A 20,475-nucleotide genomic window follows, 5' to 3' on the forward strand; every position below is an offset into this window, starting at 1 on the left:
GGTCTATTTTCCCCAAACTAGACTAGTGTTCACATTCGGGCATATTGAGTATTCGTGCCAATTTTGGTCCAGATTCATCATTGTTTGAGTCCACAGTTATCTGTCAATGTAGGTGAACTACAACTCTAAAACACAAGGTCAGTGCCCACCAAACCCTTCCAGTATTTTCTGTTGATGATGGGAGTTCTGTGTGTCAAGTTTGGTTCAATTCCATCGTTACTGGAGTTCAGAATGCTCTTTGATTGTAGGTGAACTATAAATCCCAGCAACTAGAACTCCCAAGTGTCAAGGTCTATTTCCCCCAAACTCCACCAGTGTTCACATTGGGGCATATTGAGTATTTGTACCAAGTTTGGTCCAGATCCATCATTGTTTGAGTCCATAGTGCTCTCTGGATGTAGGTGAACTACAACCCCAAAACTTGAAGTCAGTGCGCACCAAACCCTTCCAGTATTTTCTGTTGGTTGTGGGAATTCTGTGTGCCAGGTTTGGTTCAATTCCATCATTGGTAGAGTTCAGAACGCCCTTTGATTGTAGATGAGCTATAAATCCCAGCAACTACAACTCCCAAATGTCAAAATCAATCCTTCCCCCCAACACCACCAGTATTCAGATTTGGGCATATCGGGTATTTGTGCCCAATTTGGTCCACTGAATGAAAATACATCCTGCATATCAGATATTTACATTACGATTCATAACAGTAGAAAAATTAGAGTTATGAAGTAGGAATGAAAATAATGTGATGGTTGGGGGGGGGGGGTCACTATAATATGAGGAACTGTATTAAGGGGTCACGGCATTCATAAATCTATAATAATAATCACAAGGACCTAGAAGAATAAATATAATAATAATTATAATAATTATAATAAAGCAGAGTGTCTGCTGTGGACTCATCTTGTTATATTTCAAATAATAATAATAATAATAATAATATAATATCATAAATCTATAATAATAATCACAAGGACCCAAAAGAATAAATATAATAATAATAATAGTAATAATAATAATAAACAGAGTGCCTGCTGTGGACTCATCTTGTTGTGTTTCAAATAATCATAATCATAATATAATATCATAATAATAATAATAACAATAATAATAATAATCAGAGTGTCTGCTGTGGACTCATCATGTTGTGTTTCTAATAATAATAATAATAATATCATAAATCTATTATAATAATAATCACAAGGATCCAAAAGAATAATAATAATAATAATAATAATAATAATAATAAATAGAGTGTTTCCTGTTAACTCATCTTGTTGTGCTTAAAATAATAATAATATCATATCATAAATCTATAATAATAATCAAAAGGACCCACAATAATAATAATAATAATAATAATAATAATAATAATAATAATAGAGTGGCTGCTGTGGACTCATCTTGTGTTTCAAATAATCATAATATAATATCATAAATCAATAATGATCATCACAAGGACCCACAATAATAATAATAATAATAATAATAATAATAATAATAATAATCAGAGTGTCTGCTGTGGACTCATCATGTTGTGTTTCAAATAATAATAATAATAATAATAATAATAATAATAATAATATTTAGGATTGAGGGAAGTTACTTTTTGGACTACAGCTTCTAATATTTCCAAGCCAACATCCCTCTAGGCTATGCTAGCTGGGAGTTTTGGACCCAAATAGTATTTTTTTTCCAAGTTCTGCTTCCGATCTGGAGAGATGAATTTGTGCCCAAGTGTTCTCCCACCCATGCCTCATAAGCCCCTCAAACTCCTTTAAGCAGATCTGCAAATGGGATGTGAATCTATGCCCTAAATGATGAGGATGATGGTTTTCCAGCATCTTTTGGGCCTTGCCAAGCGGCCGCTTTCCTTCTGGCTTAATGTTTTACAGAATGAGAGGGTTCGTCTCCGCTTTTGCAGCTTCCTCCAATGTTGTTTGGGAGACGAATGATCCATCCGAGTAAGACATCAAGAGACAGAAATGGGTTGTTTGAGTCTTGGCCAGAAAAGCTTGCAAGGCATCATTACGGAGTCCTGCCAAAAAAAGTAAAATAGGAAGAAAGATGGCCAAGTGGTCAGTGAAGCCAAAAGCAAGGGGTACCCAGCAGACTTTGGGGAGTGGCGTTTGGCCTTCATTTGGGATGGGCAAGTTGTGCCTTCTCCAGGGGGTGTCAGAGGGGTCGCTGAAGACCATCAGAAAATGCAGTATTTTCTGTTGGTCATGGGGTTTTTGTATGGGAAGTTTGGCCCAATTCTATCGTTGATGGGGTTCAGAATGCTCTTTGATTGTAGGTGAACTACAAATCCCAGCAACTACAATTCCCAAATGTCAAGATCTATTTCCCCCAAATTACACCAGTATTCACATTTGGGCATATTGAGTATTGTGCCAATTTTGATCTAGATCCATCATTGTTTGAGTCCACAGTGTTCTCTAGATGTAGGTGAACTACAACTCCCAAACTCAAGGTCAATGCCCACCAAACTCTTACAGTTTTTTCAGTTGGTCATTGAAGTTCTTAATGCTAAGTTTGACCTTAAGTTTTAGAGTTGTGGTTCACCTATATCCAGATAGTACTGTGGACTCAAACAATGATGGATCTGGACCAAACTTGGCACAAATATTCAATATGCCCCAATATGAACACTGCTGGAGTTGGTGGAAAATAGACCTTGACATTTGGGAGTTGTAGTTTCTGGGATTGATAGTTCGCCTACAATCAAGGAGCATTTTGAACCCCACCAATGATAGAATTGAGCCAAACTTCCCAACAGAAGCACCACGACCAACAGAAAATACTGTGTTTTCTGATAGTCTTTGGTGACCCCTCTGACACCTCCTCACGACCCCCCCCCCTGGGGTCCCGACCCCCAGGTTGAGAATCGCTGCTCTAGATGTTAGCTGTTCTGGTGACCCCTCTGAGACCCCCTCATGACCCCCCAGGGGTCCCGACCCCCAGGTTGAGAACCACTGCTCTATATATTGGCTATTCTGATTGAGATGGATGGAAGTTACAGTCCAGGAATCTGTGAAGAACCACAAATTGTGCATTTCAGACTTGTCTCTCTTCACAAAAGTCTACTCTGAACTTTAGGTAAACAGTTCTAACTTAGGTCCTTGTAGGGAGAGGGCAGTTGGGCAGCTCTGCTCCCATTGAGCCCTATATGAGTCTGACTGCGTTTGTGCCGGCTGGTGGTCACTTCCTGTGTTGACTTTCATACAGTTCATCAGGTTGCAGAGCGAGTGGAGGCGTTGGGTCAGTTTGTGATGAAGACGCGAAGGACGTTGAAAGGCCATGGCAATAAAGTCCTCTGCATGGACTGGTGCAAAGATAAAAGAAGAATCGTCAGCTCTTCCCAGGTAAAGAGGTTCTTGACAAGACGACTTAGCCATTCAGGGGGAGGGAAGGACAAGAGGTCCAACAGTGATCTTTGAAGAAGCTTCACACTTCCTTGGTGAGGCTATAGAGAGAAAGCTTGGGTATGGGTATGTTGGGATGGTGGAATCGGAGTAGAGTTTTGTATGAAACCTTTCATCTAATGCCTTAGACTGGAAGGGTTCAAAAGTTTGCAGACAACACCAAATTGGGAGGGAGAGCCAACACTCCAAAAGACAGGAGAAGAATTCAAAATGATCTTCACAGATTAGAGAGATGATGGGTGTCGCACCTCAGGATAGATTCACCTTGCTCAGAACACCACACACACCAAGACTGTAGGTTTTGTCGTTTATTAAAGAAAAGGCAAAGTCTTAAACACAAAAGCAAAGTTGCAAGAGTTCAATAGTCAAACAGGGTCTTAAATGTAAAGGCAGAGTTTCCAAAGTCCAAAGGCAAAGAACATGAAGCATAATGCCATGGATGGAGCATACCTGGATTTCAGGAAGGCCTTCGACAAGGTCCCCCACGACCTTCTGGCAAGGAAACTAGTCCAGTGTGGGCTAGGTAAAACTACGGTGAGGTGGATCTGTAATTGGTTAAATGGACGAACTCAGAGGGTGCTTCTCCCCAATGCTTCCTCTTCATCCTGGAAAGAAGTGACGAGTGGAGTGCCATCAGCAGGGTTCCGTCCTGGGCCCGGTCCTGATCAGGATCTTCATTTATGACTTAGATGAAGGGTGAGAAGGCAGGATCATCAAGTTTGCAGACGACACCAAATTGGGAGGGATAGCCAAGACTCCAGAGGACAGGAGCAGGATTCAAAATGATCTTGACAGATTAGAGAGATGATGGGCCAAAAGTAACAAAATGAAGTTCAACAGGGACAAATGCAAGATACTCCACTTAGGCAGAAAAAACGAATTGCAAAGAAACAGAATGGGGGACAATGAGGCTTGGCTCGAGAGCAGTATGTGTGAAAAAGATCTTGGAGTCCTCGTGGACAACAAGTTAAACATGAGCCAACAATGTGATGTGGCAGCAAAAAAAGCCAATGGGATTTTGGCCTGCATCAACAGGAGCATAGTGTCTAGATCTAGGGAAGTCATGCTCCCCATGCTCTATTCCGCCTTGGTCAGTAGGCATGGTTAGGTTCGGTCGGAATCTTCGTAATTTGGAATAAATTTGGAAAGATTTGCTTTTTGAAGTGATTTTGAAGTTTTTAAGGAAACCGGAAGTCCCTTTACCCTTCTGAACCTTTTTCTGACATTTCTGTTACGAAGCAGTAAGTGAGTCGGAAATTATTCAGTGTTTCCCGCTTCTGGTCTCTGGCCTCGGCTCAAGCCTGGGAAGCGTTTTAAAACCGAGTGGCTGACTTTCCTCCCTTTGCTCCCCCCCCCCCTTCTGGAATAAAACAACTCCTTTCAAAGTAAAGACCACCCAATGAAACAGGAAATAATACTTTCAAACCATTAAGGAAGGATTTGGAAGTTTCGAAAAGTTTTGAACATTTTTTTCTGTGAAAATCGGAATGGACTTTAGAATCAAACCACCAGCACCCCCTACATCACAAACGAGTTTTTAACCAATTTTTTTTTTTTTGGGATCAAACAAGCCTATTGGTCAGACCGCACCTGGAATCACACTGAGTCCAATTCTGGGCACCACAATTGAAGCTGGAATGTGTCCATATTGACAAGCTGGATTGTGTCCAAAGGAGGGTGACTAAAACGATCAAGGGTATGGAGAACAAGCCCTACGAGGAGTGGCTTAAAGAGCTGGGCATGTTTATCCTGAAAAAGAGAAGGCTGAGAGGAGACATGAGAGCCATGTATAAATATGTGAGAGGAAGTCATAGGGAGGAGGGAGCAGATCAAGGGTTTGGAGAACCAGCCCTACGAGGAGCGGCTTAAAGAGCTGGGCAGGTTTATCCTGAAAAAGAGAAGGCTGAGAGGAGATATGATGGAGGGCCATGTATAAATATGTGAGAGGAAGTCATAGGGAGGAGGGAGCAGATCCAAGGGTCTGGAGAACAAGCCCTATGAGGAGCAGCTTAAAGTGCTGGGCTTGTTTATCCTGAAAAAGAGAAGGCTGAGAGGAGATATGATGAGGGCCATGTATAAATATGTGAGGGAAAGTCATAGGGAGGAGGGAGCAAGCTCCTGCTGCTCTGGAGACTAGGACACGAAGCAACGGCAAGAAAGGAGGTACCACCTGAACTTTAGGAAGCTGTTCAGCAGTGGAACTCTCTGCCCCGGAGTGTGGTGGAGGCTCCTTATTTGGAAGCTTTTAAACAGAGGCTGGATGGCCATGTGTTGAGGGTGCTTTGAATGCAATTTCCCTGCTTCTTGGCAGAATGAGGTTGGACTGGATGATGGCCCTTCAGGTCTCCTCCAACTCTAGGATTCTGTAGGGGTGGTAACTCTTCCCTATACTATCCATAGATAGATGGATGGATGAACTTCCTGTGAGAGCTGTTCAGCAGTGGAACTCTCTGCGCCGGAGTGTGGTGGAGGCTCCTCCTTTGGAGGCTTTGAAGTAGATGCTGGATGGCCATCTGTCGAGGGTGCTTTGAATGCGATATTCCTGCTTCTTGGCAGAATGGGGTTGGACTGGATGATGGTCCACCAGGTCTTCTCCAACTATAGGATTCTATGAAAGTACCAGAGCTCCATGGCAATGTATTGTCGAAGGCTTTCATGGCTGGAATCACTAGGTTCTTGTGGGTTTTTTCGGGCTATAGAGCCATGTTCTAGAGGCATTTCTCCTCTAGAACATGGCTCTATAGCCCGAAAAAACCCACAAGAACCTACTCCATGGCAATGTTTTATGGGGGTTTCTGAGAATTGTAGTCCAAGAGGGCATCCTCTCCCACATCTCTGGTTTGGACCAAGAAGATGCTTCTGATGCCAGAAACCTTTTCCTGGTCTGAACATGTGTTCCAAGGCCAGCTTGTTCTTTAATTCTTTGATAAGCTCTCCTTTGCTTCGGAAATTGATGTGTCCTTCTTTTCCCCCCTTACTATAGGACGGGAAGGTGATTGTTTGGGATGGCTTCACTACCAATAAGGTGAGCTCTTTGGCAGACCATGTCCTTTGAGGCAGAATTGATATATTTGATATACAGTAGAGTCTCGCTTCTCCAACCTTCGCTCATCCAACATTCTGTATTATCCAATGCACTTTGCCTCCCGCCCGGATCCAATGCATTGCGATGTTTTGGTGCTAAATTCGTAAATACAGTAGTTACTACATAGCGTTATCGTATATTGAACTGTTTTTTCTGTTGATTTGTTGTAAAACATGATGCTTTGGTGCCTAATTTGTAAAATCATAATGTACCGTATATACTTGAGTATAAGCCGACCCGAATATAAGCCGAGGCACCTAATTTTATCACAAAAAACTGGGAAACGTATTGACTCGAGTATAAGCCGAGGGTGGGAAATGCAGCATTTACGAGTCAATTTCAAAATAGAAAATAGATACCAATAAAATTACATTAATTGAGGCATCAATCGGCTAAATGTTTCTGAATATTTACGTAAAACTAATTTAAGAGAAGACTGTCCAACCCTTATTAAACCATTATTCTAACCTTCTTCAATGTAAATATGCTTACGTATCCTTCCAATAATAATAAATAGAGTAAAATCATAATAGTAATAATAATAATAATAATAATAATAGAGTAAAATAATAAATGTAATAATAACAATAGAGTAAAATAATAAATGTAATAATAACAATAATGGAGTAAAATAATAGTAATAATAATAATAATTAATAGAGTAAAATAATAATAATAGTAATAATAATAATAGAGTAAAATAATAAATGTAATAATAACGATAATAAATAGAGTAAAATAATAAATGAAATAACAACATTAATAAAGTAAAACAACAATAATAACAACAACAAAGTAAAATAATAAATAACCTTGACTCGAGTATAAGCTGGGGGTGGGAAATGCAGCATTTACAGGTCAATTTCAACATAAAAATAGATACCAATAATATTACATTAATTGAAGCATCAATAGGCTAAATGTTTCTGAATATTTACATAAAACTGTAATTTAAGATAAGACTGTCCAACTCTTATTAAACCATTATTCTAACCTCCTTCAATGTAAATGTACTTATTATTAAAATAATAAAAATAATAAAATAATAGAGTAAAATAATGAAATAAAAACAGTAATAATAGAGTAAAATAATAAATGCAGTAGTAATAGGGTAACATACTGTAAATGTAATAATAATAATATAAATAGATTAAAATAATAAATGTAATAATAATAGGGTAAAATTCTGTAAATGTAATAATAAGAGAGCAAAATAATAAATAGAATAATAATAGAGCAAAACAATGCAAATATAATAATAATAGAGTAAAATAATACATGTAATAAAATAATACCAATAATAGAGTAAAAGAATAAATAATCTTCACTCGAGTATAAGCCGAGGGGAGCTTTTTCAGCCTAAAAAAGGGGCTGAAAAACTAGGCTTATACTTGAGTATGTACAGTAATTTGACATTTAATAGGCTTTTCCTTAGTCCCTCCTCATTGTCGCTTATTATATTGGTTTTGCATTTTATGTATTTTATTTTCTGGTTTTGTTATTTTTTGTGTTATATTGTGTGTACTGTACTGGTGGGCGTGGCCTCATATAAGCCGCACTGAGTCCCCCTAATTATTATTATTATTATTATTATTATTATTATTATCCAACATTTTCACTTATCCAACGTTCTGCCGACCTGTCTACGTTGGATAAGTGAGACTCTACTCTAATTGTCATTCATGGCTGGAATTACTGGGTTGTTCTAGGTTTTTCAGGCTATATGGCCATGTTCTAGAAGCATTCTTTCCTGACGTTTTGCCTGCATCTATGGCAAACATCCTCAGAGGTTGTGAGGATGCTTGCCATAGGTGCAGGCAAAACTTCAGGAGAGAATGCTTCTAGAACATGGCCGTACAGCCAGAAAAACCTACAACAACCTCTACTGTAATTGTCAAATGGGCTCAGGAGATTGAAGGGATCCTTTGTGTTTCAGGAACATGCCGTGACCATGCCTTGTACTTGGGTGATGGCGTGTGCCTATGCCCCGTCAGGATGCGCCATCGCTTGTGGGTAAGTTGGAAGCATTTTCAGTAAAGGAAATGGAATCTTTTTGTTTTGACTAATTAAAACAAACCTTAGTCTTGTGCACCATCCTTTCTGACACCTGACTTGGCCATGGTAGTCCATGCCTTAGTCACGTCCTGTTTGGACTACTGCAATGCTCTCTACATGGGGCTGCCTTTGGAGATAGTTCGGAAGCTTCAAATGGTGCAGAGATTGGCAGCCAGGTTACTAACTGGAGCACCATTCAGGAAGAGAACCACCCCCATGTTGCGGCAGCTCCACTGGCTGCCAGTCTGCTTCCGAACGAAATACAAAGTGCTGGTTCTTACCTTTAAAGCCCTAAACGGCTGAGGTCCAGACTATTTGACAAACTGCATCTCCCTCTATAGACCAGCTCGGACACTGCAATCATCAGAGGAGGTCCTCCTCTCATTTCCGCCCCCATCCCAAGCATGGCTAGTGGGAATGAAAGGCAGGGCCTTCTTTGTGGCTGCCCCCCACCTTTGGAACTCCTTTCCTAAGGAGTTAAAGATGGCCCCCTCCCTCCCTGCTTTTAAGAAAAGTGGAAGACATACCTTTGCTCACTGGCTTACGAGAAGGAGGAAGAATAGTAGTTGGTAATACCACCATTATACCTCTGATTAATAGTTGCCATTCAGGAGAGCTTTTGCACAATTAAAACTTGTGCGCCAGCTACACCCGTACGTTGGGAAGTCTGATGTGGCCACAGTGGTCCACGCTCTCGTTACATCCCGTATAGACTACTGCAACGTTCTCTACATGGGGCTGCCTTTGAAGACTGTTCGGAAACTTCAACTAGTCCAACGGGCGGCAGCTAGACTACTCACCCGAGCATCTTGCAGGGAGCGTACCACCCCTCTGTTATGTCAGCTCCACTGGCTGCCGATCCAGTTCCAAGCACAATTCAAAGTGTTGGTCTTGACCTATAAAACCCTATACGGCTCCGGACCAGCGTACCTCTCCGAAGGTATCTCCTTTTACATCCTGCCTAGGAATTTAAGATCTCCTGAAGAGGCCCTGTTCTCGGACCTGCCCTCGTCACAAACGAGACTTGCGGGGACGAGGGACAGGGCCTTCTCAGTTGTGGCCCCCCGCCTGTGGAATTCACTCCCCGGGGAAATTAGATCATCGTCATCCCTCCTCTCTTTTAGGAGGAAATAAAATCATGGATATGGGACCAGGCCTTTGGGTAATCTGGCAGACTGACGAGGACAACGACGACAAGAGATTATGATAAACTGAATGGAATCACTAATTACAAAACTCGGCAAAACGATGGCCACCAGGCTGGCTTCTTTTCTAGTCGATTTTATTGTATTAACCTAATGTTTTAATTATTTATAATTACTATTTGCTGTGTATTGTACTGTGTTGAATTGTAGACATTGAATATGTGCCGGCTGGAAGCCGCCCTGAGTCCCCCCCCCCCCAGGGGTTGAGAAGGGCGGGGTAAAAATACCCGAAATAAATAAAATAAATAACTAAATAGGAAGTAGAAGGCCATATTCAACAATGTCAGGGGCTGAGCTAGAACTGGCCATTCTCAAAGGCTTGTTGAAACCACCAGGTCTTCAAGCTCTTACAAAAGGAGGGGAGAGATGGGGCCTGTCTTATTTCCTTTGGAAGGGCGTTCCAGAGACGGGGGACCACCACCGAGAAGGCCCTCTCTCTCGTCCACACCAACCGTGCTTGTGAGAAAATGAGAGGAAGGTCGCATTGTATTATTGGGGGTAAGCAAAGGAAGAGGGAACTAGAGGGTGTGTGGCATTTGGATCCGAGCAAGCCAAATCGAACACGGTTTGTGGCCTTTCTAGCATATGCTGCAGAAATAAAAGCTGCAAAGAAATCTTTCTTTGCGGCCAATATTGCGTCCGCTAAGAACCGTCCGGCGGAGCTGTTTTGAGTTGTCGGAGGCCTATTAAATCCCAACACTTAGGATGGGAACACTGACAACTCAATAGCCCACTGTGAAGCATTTACTCGGTTTTTCGTGGACAAAGTTGCTTTGATCCGTTCTGTTCTGGATACCATGTTAACGGCAGTCTCTGAGAATGTAACACGAGCATCTGCTTTGATGGATTCATTTCAATTGGTGAAATGTGGACAAGATACTTGGAGGAATGAGAGTGACCACATGCATCCTAGACCCCTGCTCCACTGGCTACCAGTTTGCTACTGGGCCCAATTCATAGTGCTGGCTTTGGCCTATAAAGCCCTAAATGGTTCTGGCCCAACTTACCTGTCCGAACGTATCTCCCTTTATGAACCACTGAGGACTTTAAGATCATCTGGGGAGGCCCTGCTTTCGGTCCCGCCTTCGTCACAAACACGTTTGGCGGGGACGAGAGACAGGGCCTTCTCAGTGGTGGCCCTTCGGCTATGGAACACCCTCCCTAGGGAGATCAGATCTGCTCCCTCCTTTTTGACGTTTTGGAGGCAAGTTAAAACGTGGCCATTCAAGCAAGCGTTTACAAATACAGAGTAGCTAATACAGGAAATTGAATGACCTGACAATGGAACTGGACAATGCTTGAGAATAATGAGACGCTGATGAGGTTGTTTTTACTGCTTTTGTGATGTTTTATACTGTTTAATGTTTTTTTATCTATATTATGTTTTATGTATACTGATTTGTTGGAAACCGCCTTGAGTCGCCAATTGGCTGAGAAAGGCAGTATATAAATATAGCAGATAAATAAATAAATAAATAAACTGATCCCTTTTTTGGGCCATAAATCTTAGAATCCCTGAGGTACCATAGGAACTTACCCAATTCTCTACCCTAAAGTTCCTAAGTGAGTAAGGAGTCCCCATCGGGGAGATGGTGGCAGGGTATAAATAAAGATTATTATTATTATTATTATTATTATTATTATTATTATTATTATTCTGAAAATGGGGAGCCCACCATTTGGAAGAGAGGTGACGAACACTGTGATTCATATTACTCTGGTTGTTTTATGAAAGTAATGCTTTTAAGGTTTCTTCCCGTTACTGTTTTTTAACTTCAGAGGTCTAGACAACAAATGCTCTGTGTACCCACTCACATTTGAAAAAAATGAGAATATGGCAGCCAAGAAGAAATCGGTCGCCATGCATACCAACTACCTGTCAGCTTGCAGCTTCACTAATTCAGACATGCAGGTAAGTTTTTTGGAGTTGTTCTGTATATTTTTATGCGAGGGGTGTTCAAAATGTTTCTGCACTTTCATGACTTTATTGGAAACGGTGAGGGCGGGAGGAGGAGTAGTTGGTTGCGTCATGTGACCCGTCTGTCTGGCAAGCTAGCTGAACTTGAAATTTATTTATAGTATTTATATTTACAGTATTTATATTCCACCCTTCTCATTCTAACACTTCAGAGTGTTAGAATGTTGAGGCTGGCCAATCAGAAACTATATGCAAATAACACCGCAGTGGCAACCAATCACCATTTCTGACAGCCTCAGGCCATTGCCTTTTCCCTCTATGCTACCTCAGAGTGTTGGAATGTTGAGGCTGGCCAATCAGAGACCACATGCAAATTATACCACAGTGGCAGCCAATCAGAACGCTGCCACATACATGCACTGCCCGCCCTCCCTCCCTTCCTCTGCATACAAACATTGTCTTTTATTATATATATATAGATTTATTTACAGTATTGATATTCCGCCCTTCTCACCCCACAGGGGATTCTGGCCTGATCACAACGCATACATACATGGCAAACATTCAATGCCATAGACACACAACATATATAGACAGAGACACAGAGGCAATTTAGCTTTCCAGGTTCATGCTTTTTGAATTCCGGCCACCAGGGGAGCTGTCGCTTCACCATCCACTTGTGACACCGATGAAGTACTTCCTCATTCTTTTGCACGCTGCTGGAGGGTTTTATGGCATCGTAAATTAGTTAAATTAGCCTCCCTGCATAAGCGGTACCTAAATCTGGTCACCGGGGGAGCTGTTGCTTCTACTTCCACTTGTGACACCGATGGAGTACTTCCTCATTCTTTTGCATGCTGCTGGAGGGTTTTATGGCAATGTAAATTAGTTAAATTAGTTAAATTAGCCTCCCTGGAAAAAGACTATTTTCTTTGAGATCCATAGCGTAAGTATATTTTGATTTCTTAGTCCATATTTGTTCCCATTCCTTTAAGTGAATGGGTCTTCCAATATTCTCTGCCCACCTAATCATGCAGTTCTTTAACTGAAAAAGTTAATTACCATGATGTATAACCAACTGCTGGATTGGTATACAGAAACTGAGGTGGTACCTAATTTTCCTGCTTGATAGATGTCTTTTGGCTTGCAAACTGTCTTTTGGCTTGCAAAGGTCGACAACAAGCTACACAATTGGCCAGAATCTTACTCTGACCTGGGCTGGCTTCAAACTCATGACCTTTTGGTCAGAAGTGATCTTAATGCAGCCGACTCCCAGCCAGTGGCACCACAGTCTCGGTGTATATATACACATATACACAATTATATACACACACAAAACAGATATACACAGACTGGGCCACAGCAATGCGTGGCAGAGGACAGCTAGTAAGTAAATAAATAGTCCAAATTTAGTGCCATTTTTAGACTGCTTGGGGAAACTTAAAGAAGAAGATTTTCATATGACAATGACATGAAAACAGCAGTGCGCACTCAATCGAAAACATGTATTGATGGCATTAAAAAGTTGGTAAAATACATTGCAAAGGAAGGTGACTATGTAGAAAAATTTGGTTTTTGAAAGTCTTAAGAAATAGAGATTTTAAAAATGCAGAAACTTATTGAAGAACTTCTTTACATATGCATTGCTAAATTTAAACCTTTTAGTACACCTTAACTAAATCACAGAGCGATTACAACAAACACGATAAGACACCAAGGAACTCTTGACATCCCTCAACTGTCGTGAAAAAGAAAAACAAGTTAAGTAAAAATATATTAGAGATCTAACACAATTCAGTTTGCTCGTTCCTAATAACCATTATCACAGAGGGTTGCTCAAAAAGGCCACAAAGGGTTCCCGGTTGTCCTTGTTTTCCTGTTGTTGATGCACGTCAACACCCACGGGGAAGAGTGGAGTTGCCGTCTGTCAAACTTTGGGGGGCAATGGGGACCCACGTTGCGATAAATGCAGTTCAAATTATAGGGGGAATGGACAATAGGGTCCCATTCCTTGCTTTGGTTTTATAATTGCCTTCTGCCTAATTATGAGATCTCACCCTCGGCTGAAAACGTTCCTCAAAAAGTGAGGAGTTATTTTAATTTTTTGGGCGGGGGGGAAACGAGAACAGGTTTACGCCTATACTCAAGCTCTTCCTAAGGAAACATCATCTCTGAGTGATTCTATTCTGGGACGCCAGGAGCTGCGAAGTAAGCTATTATTTCCCCATTCTGCGGTTTCCCATAATGAACCTGAGATGATAATGATGCACGTCTGTTGCCCTGGAAACCGAAGTCGGAAAAATCCACCTGTGGTGCCCGAGTGTGCCAAATGCTTGCTTTTCAAAGCAGGGCGTAATTTCAGCAAACACGGCGTCTCATTTTGAATTCCTCTTCCTTCCATTGCAAATAATGCGCCCTGGTGACCCCGCCGCCTCCAGCTTGACATTTTGCAGCCACATTGTGCCGGTGTCCAAACCATCAGGTCAAAGCACTTATGCAGGAAATGGCTGGCAAACTCACACCTGGATGCCAAGGAAAAAAAATCTCTTTTAAGTGGAAGTGTTTCAAAATTTGAGACGTGCGGGTGAGAGTAAAATGATGGCCTGTTGAGTTTGAAGAGAAAAGAAAAATGGAAATTGTGTTTGGCTCACCAACGTTGTTCTTGGTGTCCTCTCCTGTTCAGAATGTGTCTAGAATGGTGCAATATACTTACTTAGGTGATTCCTCGTAGTCCGAGTAGGATCGGTGTCCTGGCGGTGGGTCCATAGTTGGCTGTGGAGCCCTATTCTTGACCTGCATCCTCTCCCGCAGTGAGGGCATTGGTTTCTAGGTGGTCCCAGTCAGGGTTGGCTTGATGCGCCTTCCTCTTGGCATGTTTCTCCCTTTCGTCCTCCATTTGTGCCTCTGCAAATTCTACAGCACTGCTGGTCACAGCTGAGCTCCAGCTGGAGCACTCAAGGGCCAGGGCTTCCCAGTTCTCGGTGTCTATGCCAGAGTTTTTAAGGTTGTCTTTGAGCCTGTTGGGGTTCAGCCTGAGTTTGAACTTGAACCTGATTCTCTGTTTGTTCCTCCTGATGCTAATGAAAGTATATTTACTGATGCTAGTGGAAATGTACCTTTTGATGCCAATGTTCCTGAAATTAGTGAGGAAGGAACTTCTGTAGATTTGGAAAATGAAAGTACCAGTGTTAATGAGAATGTTGCAGAGGGAGACCTTGAACTTTCCCTCCCTTCTGCACCTGTTAACTGTAATGACAACAGAAGGAGCCAAATTTGGGAAGACAGAAATAAAACACTCAGTTTGCGTCGATCCTCCCGAATTCAAGAATTAAAAACATTGGCTTCAAAACAGAAGGGCGGTTCACGGAACCGATTCTTGAGTTTTAATTGCAATACGCCAGGCTGATTCCCTCAGTTCAGGCATCGTTTCAGAATTGATGAAGACCTTGGCAGTTCTCCCGGTTCCCTGGCCATAGTATGGAAAGATTTCTAGGATATCAAGTACGGTTAGTGGATTGCTAACAGATTCAAGTATTTCTCAGAGAGGCTTTTGGTTTTGCTTTGTCCATTTAAATTCATGTTTGCTGATTTTGCTGTGGCTTTTGACTTGCATTTTTCCTTTATTTTGTAACCATTTTTCTTCAATAAAAAAGGATTGTTTTTCACAGCCAAGTGTGGTGGATAGTTATCTTAGGCCTCGTTCTCTGCTCTGGATTGCAACAGAGCCCATCTTTCAATCTCTTTTCCTGTCCTCCAACATTCCATTTTCCGTTCTTGAGTTCGGAATAGAGCAACTGCTTTGGGAGACGGTGGTCGGGCATCCGGACAACGTGACCGGTCCAGCGGAGTTGATGGCGGAGGACCATTGCTTCAATGCTGGTGGTCTTTGCTTCTTCCAGCACGCTGACATTTATCCGCTTGTCTTCCCAAGAGATTTGTAGGATTTTTCGGAGGCAGCACTGATGGAATCGTTCTAGGAGTTGCATGTGATGTCTGTAGACAGTCCACGTCTCATAGGCATATAGCAGGTTTGAGAGGACAATGGCTTTATAAACAGGCACCTTGGTCTCCCTACGGATGTCCCGGTCCTCAAACACTCTCTGCTTCATTCGGAAGAATGCTGCACTCACAGAGCTCAGGCAGTGTTGTATTTCTGTAGACAGTCTGTAGATAATCCAAGTTTCACATGTGTATAGCAGAGTTGGGAGGACGATATCTTTATAAGCAAGCACCTTGGTCTCCCTACGGATGTCCCGGTCCTCAAACACTCTCTCCTTCATTTGTAAAAATGCTGCACTCGCAGAGCTCAGGCAGTGTTGTATTTCAGTGTCAGTATTGACTTTGGTGGAGAGGGGGTTGCCAAGGGAGCGGAAATGGTCCACATTTTCTAATGTTACACCATTAAGCTGTATTTCTGGCATTTCAGAGGGATTCCTTTGATAGAGGCTTTTGGAGAAAATGCTTGAGGAACAAGAGGAGGCATGGGCAAACTTTCTAACTTGGGGGGCCACATGGGAGGCAAGTCCCCTCCCTGCCCTTCCCTTCTCTTTCAGAAGCAGAAAGAAAAGAAAAGACGGAAAATGTTTGGATACAAAAGGGTTGGCCTTTGGTCAGGATAAGATGGTGGACGGGAGAGAAAAAGTGGAGAACTCCCATGATCAACAGAACATACTGGAGTTGTAGTTCACCTACCTCCAGAGAGCACTGTGGACTCAAACGATGATGGACGTGGACCAAACTTGGCATGAATACCTGATATTTATTTATTTATGAGGGTTGAATGAAAAGTAATGCCTCCAACCTCATAACTCCTCAAGAGATGGCAGTACAGGTATGCTGCAGGTACTGGCTTGTTCAGTAGACTTTCCTTTACAACTCCATTTTGGCGGAAACCTTAGCATTGAACAGTTGTGTTGTTAGAGTGCAAAGTATGGAATCCTGCGCAGACAGTCGGACAGTGCGACTTAAGCAACGTGCAGTCATTGAGTTCTTGACAGCAGAAGGTGTCACCCCAAAGGAGATTCATCAGAGAATACAAGCTGTTTATGGTGATTGTGTTGATGTGAGTACTGTGCGTTGTTGGGCAAGCAAGTTTAAGATGTTGAGGTGGGAACATCTGACTTGCGTGACAAACAAAGAGTTGGACGTCCTATGACAACAACCACCGAGTTTCACAAGCAAAAGGTTGACAGATTGATTCAGGACAATCGTCGTATCACTCAGAGAGAAATTTCAAGCATAATTGACATTTCACAAGAATGTGTGGGTCACTTTATTGCTTTGCTTGGTTATCGGAAGATCTATGCACAATGGGGACCCAGGATGAGAGAATGGTGAGACACTGGTTGCAGAGACAGAGTGTTGACTTCTTCCGTGACAGCTTCAGAAAACTTGTTCATCCTTGGCAGAAATGTATCCAATTGTCTGGTGGTGATGTGGAAAAGTGAATAGTGGTATATATATATATATATATATATATATATATATATATATATATACACACACACACACACACACACACACACACACACACACACACACACACACACATACATATACACATACATATACACACACATACACATATACATACACATACATACATACATACAGTATTTATATTCCGCCTTCTCACCCTGCAGGGGAATAGGGCGGATTACAATGTACATATACATGGCAAGCATTCAATGCCATAGACACGCAACATATATAGACAGACACACAAAGGCTATTTAACATTCCAGCTTGTTCATGAGGGATATTCTGGCCACCAGGGGAACTGTCGCTTCACCGTCCATTTGTGATGGACGCACTTCCTCATTCTTTGCATGCTTGCTGGAGATGTTTATGGTGTCGTAAATTAGTTAAATTATCCTCCCCGCATACGTGGTACCTAAATTTCCTACTTGACATATGCAACTGTCTTTCGGGTTGCAAAGGTCGACAGCAAGCTACACACATTGGTCGGAAGCTCACTCCAACCCGGGCTGGCTTCGAACTCATGACCTTTCTGTCAGTAGGGATCTTAATGCAGCTGCCTCCCAGCCAGTTGCACCACAGTCGCGGTGGTAGCGAAAGAGCACATTCTAAGGATTATTTCTGCGTTTGATTTATTAAAATATTCCCATCCAAATCCAAGTTAGGAAGGTGGAGGCATTACTTTTCATTCAACCCTCGTATCTCATATTCAGCTTAGAGCTGAACTGCCTTCCCCAAGTCCGACTTGTTTCCTGCCTAATGCTTCTTTAGACCACGGCAGAGCCTTGGCTGCACGGGAATTGGGAAAGCAAAGCTCAGATTTCCCTTTTTCAAGCCTCAAAGCATCTTGCTGTTTCATGCCTGCCAATGCTCTGCGCTGTTCCAGAGACATGACGTCAAACCTTTTCCACCGGAGACGAGGTTTCAAATGCAACAAACGGGGACGTTTAATGCCTTTGTCGAACTGGGGATGGAGCAGATACTCACACCACATCTGCTCTGATGGCCATTCCTCCACCCCCTTTTCTAGGTTTAAGGGGAGGAAGAGCCTTATGCTAAAAATGGATAATCTCTTTGATCTGGAGGATATATTTGGTCCTCCTGAGCCATGGAGACCAATGGGTTAATAAAGGAAGCACATCACGAGGTAGAATGAGATGCTGTGGCCTCAGGAAGCTGGTTTGAAATGCAATAAAGGGCAGGAAATTATTATTTATTTTGTTACGGTTGTGTTTTTGCAGCCTGGGATTGGAAGGAGAGCTTATTTATTTGTTTATTGACAGTATTTATATTCCACCGTTCCCACCCCGCAGGGGACTCAGGGCGGATTACAATGTACATATACATGGCAAACATTCAATGCCATAGACACACAACATATATAGACAGACACACAGAGTGTCGCAGCTCAGAGTAGAGTCACCTTGTTCCAAACACCAAACCACGCAAAGGCTGAAGATTTTGTAGTTTATTGAAGAAAGGAAAAGACTTAAATGCAAAAGTAAGTTTCAAAAGTTCAATAGCAAATCCAAAGAACATCGATCAAATAAGATTCCATGACAGCGAGACAGAGTCCCAGGAAGCCAAGGACATTGCCCAAAAGTCAAGGCAATCCAAAGAAGGTTGTTCGCAGAAGTTGCACTGACAACGATTTGCCTTCAAACACCCTGTTTAATATACTTTCCCAGCATGAACGCTGGACAAGTGCCTGGCCGCTGTGTCTATCTGGATGAGGAGGAACAAGCTGAAGATCAATCCCGACAAGACAGAGGTCCTCCTGGTCGATCGTAAACCGGATCGGGGTATAGGGTGGCAACCTGTGTTGGACGGGGTTACACTCCCCCTGAAGCCACAGGTCCGCAGTTTGGGAGTCCTCTTGGATTCATTGCTTACACTTGAGGCTCAGGCGTCGGCGGTGTCCGGGAGGGCTTTTGCACAATTGAGACTCGTGTGCCAACTGCGACCGTACCTTGCGAAGGCTGATCTGGCCGGGGTGGTCCATGCCTTGGTCACCTCTAGATTGGACTACTGTAATGCACTCTACGTGGGGCTGCCCTTGAAAACGGCTCGGAAATTCCAACTGGTCCAACGGGCAGCAGCCAGGATGTTAACTGGTGCTCCTTACAGAGAGAGGTCAACCCTCCTCTTCAAGGAGCTTCACTGGCTGCCGTTTATTTTCTGAGCCCAATTTAAGGTGCAGGTGCTTACCTACAAAGCCCTGAACGGTTTGGGACCACCCTACCTGCATGACCGCATCTCCGTTTATGAACCCACGCGCTTACTTCGTTCATCCGAAGAGGCCCTGCTCGTGATCCCGCCTGCGTTGCAGGCGCGTTTGGTGGGCACGCGAGACAGGGCCTTTTCTGTGGTGGCCCCCGACTCTGGAACACCCTCCCAAAAGATCTTAGACAGGCCCCTACATTGGCAGTCTTTAGAAAGAACTTGAAGACCTGGCTGTTCTGATGTGCCTTCTCAGATTAGGAAACCTCCAATAACAAGTCCCAGAAGCACTTTAGTAGAACTGAGATTGCTGCACACTGCACACTGCACTTGCCCTATAATCCTTACATATCACCTGTCACTTCAGCACTTTTAATCCTGTACCCATTACTCTGGCCTGGCCCAGTTTTATTGTGTCTTGATGTATTGTTTATTGCTTGTTGTTTAATAATGCTTTACTTGTTTTTAATTTGCTTTAGGTTTTGTATTGTTATGTTGTGTTTTGAGTCCTTGGCCTTTGTAAGCCACATCGAGTCCTTCGGGAGATGCTAGCGGGGTACAAATAAAGTTAATAATAATAATAATAAATGTCTCCTCTCAGCCTTTTCTGCAGGCTAAACATGCCCAGCTCTTTAAGCCGCTCCTCATAGTGCTTGTTCTCCATACCATTGATCATTTGAGTCGCCCTCCTCTGGATACCTTCCAGCTTGTCAACATCTCCCTTCAATTGTGGTGCCCAGAATTGGACACAATATTCCAGGTGTGGTCTGACAAAGGCAGAATAGAGCATGGGGAGCATGACTTCCCTGGATCTAGGCACTATACTCCTATTGATGCAGGCCAAAATCCCGTTGGCATATCTTTGTCCCTAACAGTTCAAAGACATACCTAGGTACATCAGTTTAACAACCGAGAAACCTTAGTGCCTTGCATCAATGCAATTTTTTCAAAAAAATTCTTGACTTTTTTTAGATAAGGAAATTACCAGTGAATTCCAGGTGCTGTAGGCGGGATTTCACAGGAATCAAATGGCAAGCCACTTCTGGGTCTTCCTTGCCTAAGAAAATCCTCCGAAATCTTTTGGGGTGCTAT

The 20,475-nt window shown here is 42.6% G+C and overlaps 1 protein-coding gene across 1 annotated transcript in view; it reads left to right on the forward strand.

Annotated features, from left to right (window-relative positions):
- Positions 1-20,475, forward strand: part of GNB5 (G protein subunit beta 5) — a 39,810-nt gene that overhangs the window by 7,794 nt on the left and 11,541 nt on the right. Inside the window, exons 3-6 of the mRNA XM_060755560.2 lie at positions 3,226-3,362; positions 6,406-6,447; positions 8,444-8,520; positions 11,547-11,679. Coding sequence (XP_060611543.1) covers positions 3,226-3,362; positions 6,406-6,447; positions 8,444-8,520; positions 11,547-11,679 — 389 coding nt within the window. The remainder of the gene's footprint in view (positions 1-3,225; positions 3,363-6,405; positions 6,448-8,443; positions 8,521-11,546; positions 11,680-20,475) is intronic.

The sequence above is a fragment of the Anolis sagrei genome, chromosome 9 (assembly GCF_037176765.1).
Source record: "Anolis sagrei isolate rAnoSag1 chromosome 9, rAnoSag1.mat, whole genome shotgun sequence".
NCBI lineage: Eukaryota > Metazoa > Chordata > Lepidosauria > Squamata > Dactyloidae > Anolis > Anolis sagrei.